A 15,992-nucleotide genomic window follows, 5' to 3' on the forward strand; every position below is an offset into this window, starting at 1 on the left:
GACTGTTTTAACTGTGTACAGTACGAGGGTGGTTCAATAAAGAATCGCCCTCACCTACTTTCACATATCTCTGTACTAAAAGTGTAAAATTTCAGCCCTGTGTCTTAATTTGTTTTTCTCTTACAGAACTTATGTCTTCAATGATGAAGTAGCATTGTGGACAAAGTTGAAGCCAGAGCTGTAATCTGGTATCTGTTCTTGAAGGGGAAATCTCCTAAAGAAATCCACGAGGAGATGACTGCTGTATATAAGGATGAAGCCTCATCCTATGGGATCGTGAAGCACTGGCATAGACAGTTTAGGTGTGGTCGGACATCGGTAGAATCTGAGCCCATTCCAGGTCATCCGCATTCAGCCATCGATGACAGCATGATCAGAAAAGCGAAGTCATTAATCATGGAAGATCGCCGGATATCTGTGTGTGAATTATCCCAGGAGGTGAAGATTAGTGTGGGCTGTGTTGAAACAGTCCTTCATGACCAACTCCATTTATGGAAATTGAGTGTAAGATGGATTCCCTGATTATTGAATGGTTTCCAGAAGGCTGATCGACAACAGAAATCACAAGAGTTGTTAGCCCTGTGCCAAAAGAATGAGGAAGACTTTTTCTCTCGTCTAATCACTCAGGATGAAAGTTGGATACACCATTTCGACCCTGAAAGTAAAAAGCAGTCCATGAATGGCGACATCATGGTGTCCCCCCCCCAAGAAGGCAAGGGTCCAAGCATCAGCAGAAAAAGTCTTGCTGACAGTGTTTTGGGATGAGAAAGGCGTAATAATGACTGATTACCTGCTGAAAGGTAGAACAATTACAGTGCCTATTATGCCAACCTACTCACAAAATTACAGGAGAAAATCAAAACATTAGGCGTGGCATGCTGTCCAAAGAGGTGAGAATGCTTCAAGACAATGCCCCAGTTCACACTTCTGAAATTGCAACAACCCAAGTGGCCACTTGTGGATATGAAATACTGCCCCATCCAGCCTACTCACCCAATTTTGCACCATCGGACTTCTTCTTGTTTCCTTCCCTCAAATCATTTTTTCGGGGGACCCACTTCCCTGATGATGAGACACTCATTTCTGCAACAGAGTCATGGTTCAAGGACCAACCTCACCACTTCTACAAAAACTGTATCCGTAGCCTCATCCATCAATGGGAAAAATGTGTAAATCTGCACGATGACTATGTAGAGAAGGACTAAAACCTGTGCCAAGAATCAACAGGCTAGCACCTCTTTAGCTAGGTCAGGGCGATTCTTTATTGAACCACCCTCATATATCCTCATTAATTCAGTATTGTATTAATAAAAATGCAATCCATTTTGAAGTCACTACCATTTCCTAACCAGCATTTTAGGGGTTTATATATATTTTATTAATGATTACTCAAAATATTGCCTACAATGAAATTTGAATTCTGAATTGGGTCCCACAACTTGTGAATTGTTTGTCTAATTCAAAAAGACTGCTGAAAACAACTATAAGCAAACATTGTTATAATGATATTGAATGGGCTATAATGAAAATTTGTTATTTTTTTTTTTATCTAAAATAGAACTGAATTGGCAAAACTTATCACCTATTCATGTGGATTAGTTCATGAAGTGGAGAAAATTAAAATGCAAGAAATTAAAAACTTAGCATTTAACTCACTGGGAGAAAAGTGCAGTTTTTTTTCTCTTCTCTATGTAATTTAGATACTAAGTTTGTAATTTCTCACATTTTAATTTTCTCAACCTCGTGAATTAACCCACATGGTTAAGAGAAGTTCAATCATTTTTTAAGCTTTGCTATTCTATTTTAGATTCATGTTCTTAAAGCTTATGCTAATGTTCATTCATATTGCTATTTTTTCATTTAATTTTGTAGGCTAGTATGTATATTTGATAAATGACATCAAATTTGTATGCTGAAAGCATTACTATTTTTAAAAAATGTATAAATTACCAAATGGAACTGAATTTTATCTGCCATCAGAGCTGGTTCTCCTTACATATTACATGTTTCACAGCATTTTTTGCAGCCCACTTTTGCAATGACAAAGCAATGCTTAAAATTTTTTACCCGTGGCATAAGAGGATATCTTCTGACATTTGTTTCTTTAAGTGAAACCATTGTTAAAAACTTTCCAAGCAGTATATCACTTTTTAATTTCCATCAGAACTGTTTTATGTGAGAAAGTCAAGTGTGGCCTAGTCTTACTGTTGCAGCTGGTTCTCTTTCTGTACATATTGCAGCCATGTTTTAGGGCAAATTTTTTAAATATACTGTACTCATAAGCAATGATAAAGTGATGACAGTTGGTCTCTAATTTTTACCAATAATATAAGAGGAACCTTAGCTTTTAACTTTTGTTCCTTTATGCAGCATTTTCCCTTGTGTCATTGGAAAAAAAATTTCCTGACATTCCAAACAGAGGTGATTTCAACCAAAATGCCAGTGGCTAATATTTTGCATTGCCACAGCAACCAATTTTGACTAATGGCCCAAAAGGATAACAGAGCATTAAAAAAAAAAAAAAAAAAAAAACGATGAAAAATAACAGAATTTACTTGATAATTTTTTAAAAGTCTTTGTTGAATACTCCTCTGCAAAAATAAGTGATTAGAATCACTTTTATTTTATTTGTTTATATATTTTTTCAGAATAATGTATCATTGAGAGCAAAAAATAACAGAATTTTTACAATCATTTCTTTCTTACAATCACTTCTCTTTGAACACACTTGTAGCAGTTTAAATAATTCATATTTATTTATTGAAGAATTTCTTTTGACTGAAACTCACTCAAATCACCAAAACTTTCTTTGCTGCTAAAGTTTTAGGGACAGAAAACAAACTCTGAGCTGCAAAACTGATGGATGGGTGGGTGTAAAGGTGCAAGTCACTGGACTGAAGAAATGAACTTGCTGTAGCATTTAGCAGCATCACACATTAGAATTTCACCAAAAATTATATCACATAGTTCCGCTTTCAAATTGAATTGTTCAGTTTTTTTTATTTATTTATTTTTACATGTTATTTATCTTAGTATATAGTTGTGTGTATTATTTACTTTCAAGCAGCCGCCTGGTTAATCTTTTCTATAAATAGAATTATTTGTATAGAAAAAAAAAATCCACACAACCAAGGTAAAATTTTGCATCTTTACTTGGATGCTAGGCATTCTCTGCCTACAACTTTCAGCTGTCATGTTCTAAAATAACATGAACCTAGCCATTTGGCTCACATAGTGTAATTAGCAATAGCAGTGCAACAGATGATATCCTGAGATCTTGATGCGCGCTCTCTCTCTCTCTCTCTCTCTCTCTCTCTCTCTCTCTCTCTCTCTCTCTCTCTCTCTCTCTCTCTCTCTCTCTCTCTCTCTCTCTCTCCCCCCCCACCCCCCTCCTTATAGATATGTACACCAAAAACAGTAAAACTTTTATAATTAAATCTGTTAGAATTCTATCAGTGTGAAATTGATATTCACTTTTGATTTCCATCATTTTTTAACTAGAGAAGTTTAGTTGTAAAAAAGAAAAAAGTTTCTGTCATAACTTTCCATAAAGTTTCAGCTTCCGTTTTTTTGCCTGCATATTACCCCTAGATTTGCTGTACATTTGGTTGGAATATTTTTTTGTTTTGTGGGCTGTTGTTTCTAATGACATGTCGTCATCATCATTTTACTCTTCTGTTTGGCATGGGTTGAGTCCCTATTTAGATATTGACCTCCATTGTTGTCAGTCTCTTGAATCTTTCATTTGTTGATAGCTCTGAAAGCCTGTGTTTTCCTTTAGGCATTGGAGCCATTTTCTTTTGGGTTTTCCTGCTGGTCTCCAGTTCACATGTCCAAACCACTGAAGTTGTCTTTTTTAGATCTGCTCTGTTGTGCTGCATTCAAAATTTAGATCTTGTCTTACTTGTTCATTAGTTTTATGTTCTCTCCAATTTGTTTTATTGATTTTCCTTAGATATCTCATTTCAAATGCCATTATTTTTTGCCTTTCTTTCTTATTTATTCATCCATAAGTTGCTGTGGGTATGATGACAGTTTCACATAGTTTAATTTTTAGACTATTTGAGATTTTATTGTCTTTTTATGTTTTTGAGTTTGTTCATCTTTGTCCATCCAATGTTCAGTCTGTGATTAATTTGGTCAACATTACTTAGGTTTCCAGTTATTAGAGAGCTCAGGTATACAAAACCGTAGCCGAGTGGGCAGGAGCGGGAGTGCAGTTGCACATGCTCTTTGAGTAGACTGGGGTTCAAGCCCCTGACTGCTGAATACGGTCGATCTGCCGACCCGCACTGGACCAGTGTGGCAGATTATGGTCCATTTCCCTCAGCATGAATTGTTGAGGAGGCTTCCATCCTGCAGTAGGTTGATAATGGCTGCACTTTACTTTTTTTACTTTTTCAGGTATACAAATTTTTGTACTTGTTCTGTTTGTTGATTTTGAATGTTTATATTTATGTCTTCTATGTTTTTTACGATTTGCATTACTTTGGTTTTACTTATATTAATATTAATTCCATAATTGTTGCTTGCTTTATTGATGTTTGTTAATATTTCTTTTAGATGTTCTTTGGTTTCTGTTAAAATCACAATATAATCTGCATATTTTATGTAGTTTGTATTTTTTCCATTTATTATTGTGCCTCTTTTTTCTTCAGTTGACTTCATTAGTTCTTCTAGGTAGATATTAAATAGATATGAAGATAAAGGGCATCCCTGCATGACTCCTTTCTCTATTTCAAATTTCTCTCTTTTTAAGGTTGTTGAATTTACTATTGCCCTTCTATTTTTATAGAAATTGTTTACAAACATGATTATTTCTTGATCAAGTGGGATTTTTTGTAGTTGCTTTGTTAAATTTTCTCTGTTTACAGAGTTAAAAGCCTGTTGAAATCGATGAAGCAAGATAAAGAGGTTTCTTCTTATTCCAATATTTTTCTGCGATGATGTTTAGTGCGAATATTTGGTGTATTGTTGATCTGCCTTTTCTAAATCCTGCTTGTTCTTCTCCTGTTGTTTCTTCATATATTTTAAGTATTCTATGTATGTGATATATAATCTTATTTATCTTATTATACAATATAATGTTTGTTAATAGTGTTTCATTTCTTTTCTTTAATTTTATTTTGTATCATTTCATTTCTCTCTTTTTTTTTTTTTTCCCCATATACAGGCAGAAAATTTATTATTGGATGGGGAAATGAATATTAAAATAGCAGACTTTGGCTTTAGCAATGAATTTGTACCTGGTCAAAAGTTGGATACCTTTTGTGGGAGTCCTCCATATGCTGCTCCAGAACTCTTTCAAGGTACATTTATTTTTAAAATATTCACTGTGATTTTATTAGTATTTGAATGCCAAATTAGCCTTTACGTATACATATTTGATTATTATTACACACACACACACACATTTTTTTTTTTTTAAATGATATTCCTGATACTAACATGACTTTAGAAGTTGCAAAAGAGATATGTGGAGGAAATGGTATGGAAACACAAATTTAGAATACTGTGCTGAACCCAAGAAATTAGAGGTATTTTAAAGGAAATGAAAAGATATATTCTAATGTGGTTAGCAAATGGAATAGCTATAATGTTTTCCAGTTGAATTGTACCAGAATGCTATTTAAAAATTTTAACACTACTTACTGATTTTTAGGCATGTTTGCAAATGTGTCTATGTCCATCATTCTATTTGCATCTAACAGTTTGACTCCCAGTGGACAGATTTTGGTGAAATTTTATATTTGGGTCTTTCAAAAAGGTTTGTTGAGCTTTCTCAAATTTCATTGAAATTAGACCAATAGAAATTTGGTAATTTTATTCCCTCCCATAAAAATTTTGAGTTATCACAGGTAGACTCTTTAAAATCCAGCATCCTCAGGGATCAAGACATGCCAGATTTTCTTTATTTTAGAGAGATGCCCGGTAGTAGAACAGTTTTGAAGAAATTTCAGTGAATATTAAGCACTAATAACTGAACTTAATATATTTGGCTTCCCATTTTGTACTAATGAAGTGGGAAGCCAGGTGAGGGACTTTGAGTCCTCACTAAAAGATAATACTAGTGGTTAAAATATAAATAATAGTTCAATTTGTTAAATATGAAAAAATACAGTCACAGCGAATGTCAAAATATCAATGGATGCGCTTCAGAGAAAAAAATACTTTCTATGAGAAAAAAAATTAACCATTCTTCTTGACAAATAATTATTACAATGAGGCAATCTTAATCAGTTTATATGTCTTCCTTTTGGCAATGGATTTTTGGCGAAGATCAGCAAGAAAGTCTAGGACTGAAAAAGTTAGAAATGACGTGATAAGGAACACAATGAACGTCCAAAAAAACATCATTGATAAAATAGAGGATAAAAGATTGGAGAGGTTTGGTCATGTGAAGAGAATGGAGGATAACAGATTGCCCAGAGGAGCCATGGTATGAATGCCATGGAGAAGGAAAAAGAGAGGAAGATCAAGAAGGACATGGATAGAGGGTGTGAGAGCAGCTATGAATAGAAGAGGACTGGTGGACAGAGATTGGGAAGATAGAAGAAAATGGAAAAAAAAAAAGAATAAAGGAATGGCTTTTCGATGTTAGGTTGAGGAGAACTATTGTAATAACGGAATAAATCCTAAGAAGAGATAATGTACTGTGAAAAAAATTCAATTTCTTGCGTGAAGTAACAAAGATCACTAATAATTAATTTTCATTTTTGCCGACATAACTATAGCAGAGAGAAAAACAGCAGGCATTCAAGGTTGCCATTAGGCTTTCTCTTCCATAGTGTTAGTACAAAGTGGGAAGCCAAATGATGGACCTTGAGTCATCTGCTTTTCACCCTGCTCTATTCCATGAACTGATGAGCTGATCAACTGTAATAATCAAGAAAATTTCTATAGGCCGTCACAGTCATTCACTAGCTGTTCTACGATTCGTTACATTTCATTCCTTTCTCATAAATGAAAGCACTAAATGAGAGAAATTTAAAGTTATAATGTAGCTAATGTAGGATTTGTAGGAATTTTGTTGGCAAAATTCCCGTATATCATTGACAAAACCCTGTGAACTGTCCTGGCAGCCTGTCTACACTGTCAGAGAAAAATTACTCCATATCTGACTGTGCAATTACCCCAGGTCTTTTTCATTCTCCACTAACCCAAGTGTGGTACCACACAATTAGTAAGTTAATCTGGGATCACTGCTTACCACATGTAGCACTTTGCATTTGTCAGTATTAAACTTCATTTTCCACTTCTCAGAGAGTCTAATTTTTCTTGATCTTGTTGCAGTAGCATACCCTGAACACTAATTTAAATGCCATACTAACCTTCCTGTCATCTGAAAACTTTGACTTAGCATGACTTGCCTTCATCAGTATCATTAATAAATATAGATACAGTAGGCCCAGAATCTAAATCTGGGAACTTCATTAATAACATTACTCCAAGAATAGCAATGATCATTGATAACTGCTCTGTCTTCTCCAACTCAACCATCCCTTTATCTACAGCAGTAACTTCCCTTAGTGCCACACTGCTCCATTTTGTACAGCAATCTATTATGTGCAGCAGTATCAAAAGCTTTTCTGAAATCTAAGTATATGGTGTTTTTTTTTTTTTTGCATTCAGTACCTTTGTTAGTGCATTACAGTATGCAATTAGATTGGTCAGACAAGATTGCTCCTTAACAAATTCATGAAATTTTTGAAATATTGAGAAGCAACATTAAAGTAGCCCCTTAACATTCTGAAAATCACAACACATTGGATAGACCCTCTCAGATGTAGGCAGCTGTAAATGCATTAAACTTGATATATCTTCATTGATATCATTAATAAATATAGAGAACAATGAGAGTCCCAGCACTGAACTCTGAGAGACCCTACTAATATCATTTTAGTCCAAAATGAGCAGTGCCTTCTGACACTCAGCCATCCCTTTATCCCCTTAGCTGCCAATGCGCCATTAAAAACCAAATCATTCAATCAATCATCCCTTTATCCATAGCAGTAACTTTCTCCTAATGCCACACTGTCCAGTTTTTATAGCAGTTTTTCATGTTGTGCAGCATCAAAAGCTTTTCCTGATATATAAGTATATGATAGCAAAATTACTTCTTGCATCCATTTCCTTTGTTACTACGTCATAGGAGTCAGTCAGACTGCTCAGACAAGATCTTGCCTGAACGAATTTGTCCTGCAATTGCCATATAACTGCATTACTTCTTTGATTACTGACTCCATTATTTTACCTGGAACAGAGGTCAAGCTTACAGGCCCATAATTACTCACTTCACTCTTTGATGCTTCTTTTTTATGAATAGGGGACATTTGCACATATCCAATTCATAGGGACCTCTGCTGAATCCTAGAGTACTCTTGTAATTATGACTAAATTTACTTACTCTTTTGCTGCTGCTTTTGATATGATTGAATAGATTTGATCAGCCTAAGTGCTTTTTTTACCTTTAGCCTCAACAGTTTCTCTTCCGCTTTTCCTCTCAGTTTACAAAATCATTTAGATCCCATTTATAAGTTTGTTTACTTCTGGTTTTCCTATCCATAAACACTTCTTCATATGTGAATGCAGATGCAAAATATTTATTCAATTTGTCAGCAACCAGAATAGGATCAACAGTAGTTATGCTATTCATATCTAGTGGACCAATGTTGATTCATTCCTTTTTTTCTAGTGTTAACATTAGCAAAGAGCTCTTTGCTGCTTTTCTTTACATTCCTAGCAAAAGACTTCTTGTAATCTGCATTAGCCCACCTAATCCTCCTTCATGACTTGATTGTTGACTAGTTTATACTTATTGTATGTTTCAGTATTCCTTGATAATTTATTATTATCATATGCATTTACTTCTCTGTCACTAGTGTCATCACCATCAGTTCATCTGTCATCCATTTAGGTCTAAACTTGAACAATATCTCAATCTCCTATTTGGTTTGAAAAGCTTGGTAGTGTCTTTTGGTTTTCATTTAGGATTTGCAGTTGGTAAGGTTTTATTTGTTCCACTGAAAAGAATTTAAGTCTGTCTGAGAACATTATAATCACCTTTATAAAAGCAAAATTCCCTTTCCTTTACCCTTGACTGTAGTTATATCTTTAAGTAAATCCCACATCAATACACTGTAATCACTGTCATCTAATAGTTCTTTTATCTGCAGACTCATAATATATGAATTATCACTTCTGATAATCAGATCAGGAGAATTATTTTTTTTTTTTTTGTTAATGCTAATGTAGAAAACAGTCATTCATTCAATCCAGGAAGGTTCTTTCTACTATTGTACGATTGACTGACCAATCAATATCTGGGAAGTTAGTGTCCTCCATTATATGATATTCTGATTTGCTGGCTTACTCTATTTGTCTGTCTGCCAACGTTATTTGGCCTGTAACCTACTGCTACCTTCATTTTTGTTTTTCCAGTGCTTACGTCACATCAAACTGACTGAAAATTACACTGGCCACTTATCTCAACCACGCTACACTGTACACTGCATTAGTCTTATGTTGTTCTCTTTTCTGTAAATGTATTCTCCATTTTCAGATTCAGCATTCCCTATGTCTGAGTGGTACCATGTTTCTATACAATGTCTGTATTTTGATAACTGATATTTCAGGGTCCTTAAATTTATTTACTGTACTCCTAGTATTACTGTACAAGTATATGTGCCTCTGTTTTCACTCTTAGTAACCCTAACACAACCCATGTATTTGTTTGTTCCATGAGGACTTCCAGCAGTCTTTGTAATCCCTGACACCTTGCTTTCCAGGCTGCTGCATATTCTAATAGAATCAATGCAAGAATTTCTTACACCTCTGCCTGTGGCTGCTATTAATCTGTTAGTCTGTGTATCATCCCCCCCCCAAGGTAGCAGTTTTCTTACCTACCTAATGTTGCTCAATAAGATCAGCAAATACTCTTGCAGCCATTCTATTTAGGTATCTCCCCTCCCTGTGAAAACAGTCTCTCCTGTTAACAATCACAGACAGGCTGAGACAAATTCTATCCCATGAGCCTTGCACACACTTTCTCCATGGCCAAATTGGTTGACATGGCTCTCCTTATGTACTCTCTCTTCTTTTAATCCTCATTTGAATTTTTAAATACATCCTCAGCTCTCCTAGTCTTAACATTGTCAGTGCCAACATGTACAACATTCTTTTTGTGCCCTTAAAAGATAACTACTCAACAATATCATTAACTTTTGCCCCTGCAGACATTTTTTGGTTCTTTTTGCACAAAATATTTCCCATTTCCCTAGCAGTAGAGTCACCAACAATTGCTGCCTCTTGTAGGACTAGTACTGCAATTGGATTTTTGCTGTATTGTGTGATGTATGCATGTGTGTAGGCACTGGTGTTGACATGGATAGTTGAAAGCTTGATGGGTCTTCCATTTTATTTTCCTTTGGGAGGTATCAATCCTCTCTTCAAGCTGTCGTAAACCTCCCATCAGAAAGCCAATTTTTGCACTTAATTTCCTTACACTCTACACTCAACACACACACAGACATTCCCTCAGGCTGTACCATGTTCTGTTCCAGATAACTCTGCAAACATTTAGCAAATAATACATTTTATAAAGCCATGATTTGTAGAACTGCCCTCTTCAGTTCCCTGAGCCATAGCATTCTCACTCCATGAATTCTTTGCTTTGTTGCTCTAATCTGAGGCATGATTTCTTGTTAAACTTAATTTGAATACAACACTGAACTAAGAGATGCATAAGTACAATAATAACACTACACCATTCAGAGATGATGCAACATTACATTATATGTTACACTACCAAGTTATGTTATACACTGTGCTACCAAATTGTGTTATACATTACACTGTATGGTTATGTTTGCAATTTTGTAAACTTAATTTGTAGCCTTAGTAAAAAGACTTCTAATGTTAATTATACTCCTACAAAAATACAGAAAGGAATATGAAATAGCGGTGTAATTAAGAGTGACAGTAGCATCAGAATTCCTTCTCATTACAACCCTTGATTTTAAGCAATTTTGGAGGCTAATAAGAAACAGTTTTACCTACTTTATCAAATGAACACAGTTAATGTGTTTATTCGAGTTGTAGTTGTTGTTTTTGTTTTTTAACAACTACTTTAGTTATTAAAAAAAACAGCTACTTTAGTTACTAAAGTAGTGTTTTTTTTTTTTTTTTTTTTTTTTACACATTATTGAATAAACACAATGTGTTTATTCGATAATGTTTCCACTCAACCATCCCAAAAAGGGATGGTTGAGTGGGAGAAGGCAGAGAGTGGTAATCAATGGACACTGCTCTTCATGGACTAGTGTTATTAGTAGAGTTCCCAGGGTTTGGTGTTGGGCCCATTGTTGTTTTCCGTATTTATTAATATTAGTAAAATAATAAGAGGAGTTTACCTCAATATACTGTGTAGAACACTTCCGCATGATACCCTCCAGAAATTAAAACGGAAAAAACGAAAAAATCGACAACTTACCAGTACATCAGAGTAAAATATAAATAATTAAATAATCAATTTAACACAATTCAAATCAATTTAAAACAATTAAAAATCAAATTAACACAATTAAAAGAATCTAACGAAAATATTCAAAACGAATATTTGTGACGGGAAGCACAGCCCTCAGAAATAAAAAAACAGACACGTTAATAAGTTGCAAACATTATCGAATAGGTCAAGACACGTTCATGCGAATTCTAACACATTGTCGCGGGCTTGCGACCCAGTTCATACGAGTTGGGTGACATCCCCCCCCCACAGACACACAAAGTGTTACCACAGAATATGTCAGCTAGTTCACGAACACCCCCTCACCAATTATCCAACGAACCGACATAGTAGTAGTAGTAGTAGTGGCACTTGATGCAAGAAAGCAAGTGTAGGAGCTTATGCAGCATCAGCCAAAAAAAAAAAAAAAAAAAATCACACCATACCCTCCAATTGCCTGTCCAGTTCCTCCTTAAATTTATTTAACCTATCAACTTCCACAACGACAGATGGAAGTTTGTTCCAGCAATTAACCACCCGCTGGCTAAAGGCAAATTTCCGCACATCTATTCTACATCTATCCTTTCTTAATTTGAACTTATGTCCCCGTAGGTTCGTATTCTGAACAAGTGGGAGGATCCCATCAGAATTCAGCGTGCTCAACCCATTCAAGGCCTTATAGACCTCAATCAGATCACCACGCAGGTGCCTAGTCTCCAGCCACTGCAATTTGCAGAACTTAAGCCTCTCTTGGTAAGAGGATCCCTTCATTCCCCTCACCAATCGTGTTGCTCTTCTCTGTACATGCTCAAGCAAATCTACATCCTTCCTAAAATGAGGCCTCCAGACCTGTACGCAGTACTCAAGGCGTGGCCTGACCATTGCCTTATACAGAGGGACAATCACCTCCTTTTCCCTGCTAGCAAAATTCCTATATATCATTGACAAAACCCCATGACCTGCCCTAGCAGCCTGTCTACATTGCTCAGAAAACTTCATATCTGACTGCACAATTACTCCCAGGTCTTTTTCATTTTCTACCACCTTAAGTGTAATACCACACAGTTGGTACGTTTCTCTGGGGTTACTTCTACCCATATGCAGTACTTTGCATTTGTCAAGGTTAAACTTCAGTTGCCACTTCTTAGCCCATCTGCCCAAATTATCTAGATCCTGTTGCAGTAGCACACTGCCATTACTGTCATTAACAACCCTGCCAACCTTCGTGTCATCTGCAAACTTCGACATTAAGCCTGATATACCTTCATCAATATCATTGATAAATATACAAAACAACAGTGGACCCAACACCGAACCCTGTGGGACTTCACTAATAACATTAGTCCACGAAGAGCAGCACCCATTGATTACCACCCTCTGTCTTCTCCCACTTAACCATCCTTTTATCCATTGTAGCAACTTACCCTTAATACCATTCTGCTCCAATTTGTACAGTAGTCTTCCATGCGCAACAGTGTCAAAAGCTTTCCTGAAATCCAAGTATATGATATCAAAATTATTTTTTGCATCCAGTTCCTTTGTGACCACATCATAATAACCAATCAAATTTGTCAGACAAGACTTTCCCTTAACAAACCCATGCTGTGTCTGAATTATTGCTGCAGTCTTGTCTAGATGATCCTGCAATGCATCTTTAACCAGTGACTCCATTATTTTACCCCGAACAGAAGTTAAACTAACTGGTCTGTAATTATTCGTGTCACCCTTCGAACCTCCTTTGTGAATTGGGGATACATTTGCACATCTCCAGTCCGTGGGAACCTCCCCTGAATCCAAGGATGCTCTCATAATTATGGCTAAGGGTTTGCTTAGTTGCTTTGCCGCCTCCTTTAATATAACTGGATAGATCCCATCCGCCCCAGGTGCCTTTCTTATGTTTAACTTCAACAATTTCTCCTCCACTTTGCTCTCAGTTATTACAAAATCATTAAGCACACTGCTACAATTTGATAACCTTCTTCCATTTTCAAACTGTAATGATTCCTCACGTGTGAATGTAGATGCAAAATACTCATTCAGTTTGTTTGCTATCTGAGCAGGATCATCAACAGTCGAACCATCGATGTCAAGTGGACCAATCATATTCAGCCCCTTCCTTTTAGAGTTTATATAAGTAAAGAAATCCTTGCTGTTTTTCTTAGCATCTTTTGCCAAAGATTTCTCGTAATCCGCCTTTGCCTGCCGAACCTCCTTTGTGACCTGATTACAGACTAGCTTATATCTGCTACAGGCTTCTGCGTCGCCTGATAATTTATATGCATCCCATGCATTTTTCTTCTCTGTCACGAGTCTCATTAGTTCATTTGATAACCATTTAGGCCTAAACCTTGAACAATATTTCTTCCTTGGTATGAAAAGTCTAGTAGCTTCCACGATTAATTCCTTGAATGCTTCCCACTTAGAATTTACTGTTTGTAACATCGTCAGTCGATCCCACTGTACAGAATTTAAAAACTGTCTGAGACCACTGTACTCCCCTTTACGGAAGCAAAAACCCTTTCCTTTACCCCTGACGGTAGTTACCTCTTTGAGTAAATCCCACTTCAGCACACTGTGATCACTGCCACCTAGTGGTTCCTTTATCTGCAAATTCTTAATACACGAATGATCACTGCTGATAACCAGATCAAGAGTATTACTTTCTCTGGTTGCCTCTCGAACATGCTGCTGCAGAAAACAATCATCCAATAAATCCACAAAAGTCTGACTAGTGTGTGAGTGACCAACCCACAAGTTCCAGTCAATATCTGGGAAGTTAAAATCCCCCATTATAAGACATTCTGATTTACTGGCCCACTCTATTTCTCTGTACAATTGTTCATTGTACTCATTCGAGTCATTAGGCCTATAACACACTCCTACTCTTATCTTTGCTTTTGCAGTGCTTATGTCACACCAAACTGACTCAACAGTGCACTGTCCATCTATATCAACTGGATGCACTTCTTTTGATTTTATGTTTTTCTTAATTAACAGCATAACACCTCCTTCCTTTCTGTCCTGTCTATCCTTTCTGTACACATTGTACTCCCCAAATACCAGTTCTGCATTCCTTATATCTTTGTGACACCACGTCTCTGCTATCCCAACAATATCCGCCTTTGATGTCTTGACCAACACTTCAAATTCATCAAATTTATTTACTATACTTCTAGCATTGGTATACATGCAAGCATACATGCTCCTATGCCTATTCCTTGCTACCCTAACACATCCCATATACCCAACTATTCCAGGATGACTGCCATCCGTCCCTGAAACCCCCAACACCCCTCGCTCCAGGTTGCTTCTTATTCTAATAGAAGTTGTGCAAGAATCACCTTCACCTCTGCCTGCGGTTACTGTTAAACTATTAGTCTTTGTATCCCCCCAAGCTAGCAGTTTTCCGACCCACCTAACACTGCCTCGATAGCATCAGCAAATATTCTTGCACCCTTTCTATTTAAGTGTATCCCATCCCTGTAGAAGCAATCTCTCCTGTTAACAAGTACAGTCCAGGCTGAAAAAAATTCTACCCCTTGAGCCTTGCACAATCTTTCCAGGGCCGAATTGATCGACAAGGCTCTCATCATATACTCCCTCCTATCGTGTCTGGGCAGAATTGCAGACACTTTCAAATTCAACCCTAATTCTCGGCTTTTTTTCAACAGTGACCTGTACTTGTTGAGTAATTCTGCCGGTCTCCTACTCTTAATATCATTAGTGCCAACGTGTACAACTATATCACCTTTTGTGCCCTTGAAAGATGATATCCGCTCTACAACGTCATCAACCTTTGCCCCTGGCAGACATACCCTGGTCCTGTTCCACCTATCCTTTTTACATAGCATGTTCCCCGTTTCCCTGACAATAGAGTCACCAACAACTAATAGTTCCTGTGGGACCAGCGCATTCTGCCTTGGGGGGTTGCCGCTGTGTTGCGTGATGACCAAGTGCAAGCTCTGGCGTTGATGTGGGCAGCTGAGAGCTTGATGGGCCCCTCAATTTATTTCCTTCGAGGGCATCCACCCTGTCCTTCAAACTCTCATATAGGCCCATAACAACGCTGAGTTGTCGCCTGATTTCCTTACACTCCTTACATCGCGCACACACAAAGACATCCCCCATGGCAATATCATGTTCTGTTCCAGAGAGTTCGGCAAACATTTCACAAGTTGCACATTTTTTTAGGCTGTGACGCGTTGGAGAATCGCCCCCCTCAGTTCTCCCCCGAGTCACAACACTCCTGCCACTTTGTGCCCGTTGCTTTGCTGCTCTAGTTCGGGGCATGGTAGTTTAAATTAATAAAATCAATAAATTAAATGTCAGTAGTATTTGTAACCTGTTGACATATCAACAGGTTACAAATCTTTCCTCGTGTACCCTATCACAGGACCAGATTTCGCTTTTATCCAAAGGACTAAATTATAATTTACCACCTCGAAAACTGTCTAAAAAACAATGCGTAATTGATATTGAATTTGGACTT

General features: G+C 36.8%; 1 protein-coding gene across 1 annotated transcript in view; it reads left to right on the plus strand.

Moving 5' to 3' along the window:
- The window catches only part of LOC150077008 (MAP/microtubule affinity-regulating kinase 3-like), a 392,997-nt gene that overhangs the window by 143,664 nt on the left and 233,341 nt on the right, over nucleotides 1-15,992 (plus strand). Inside the window, 1 exon segment of the mRNA XM_090386570.1 lies at nucleotides 5,174-5,309. Coding sequence (XP_090242696.1) covers nucleotides 5,174-5,309 — 136 coding nt within the window.

Source organism: Mastigoproctus giganteus, chromosome 12 (assembly GCF_048544385.1).
Source record: "Mastigoproctus giganteus isolate SK-2022 chromosome 12, ASM4854438v1, whole genome shotgun sequence".
In the NCBI taxonomy this organism is placed as follows: Eukaryota; Metazoa; Arthropoda; class Arachnida; order Uropygi; family Thelyphonidae; genus Mastigoproctus; species Mastigoproctus giganteus.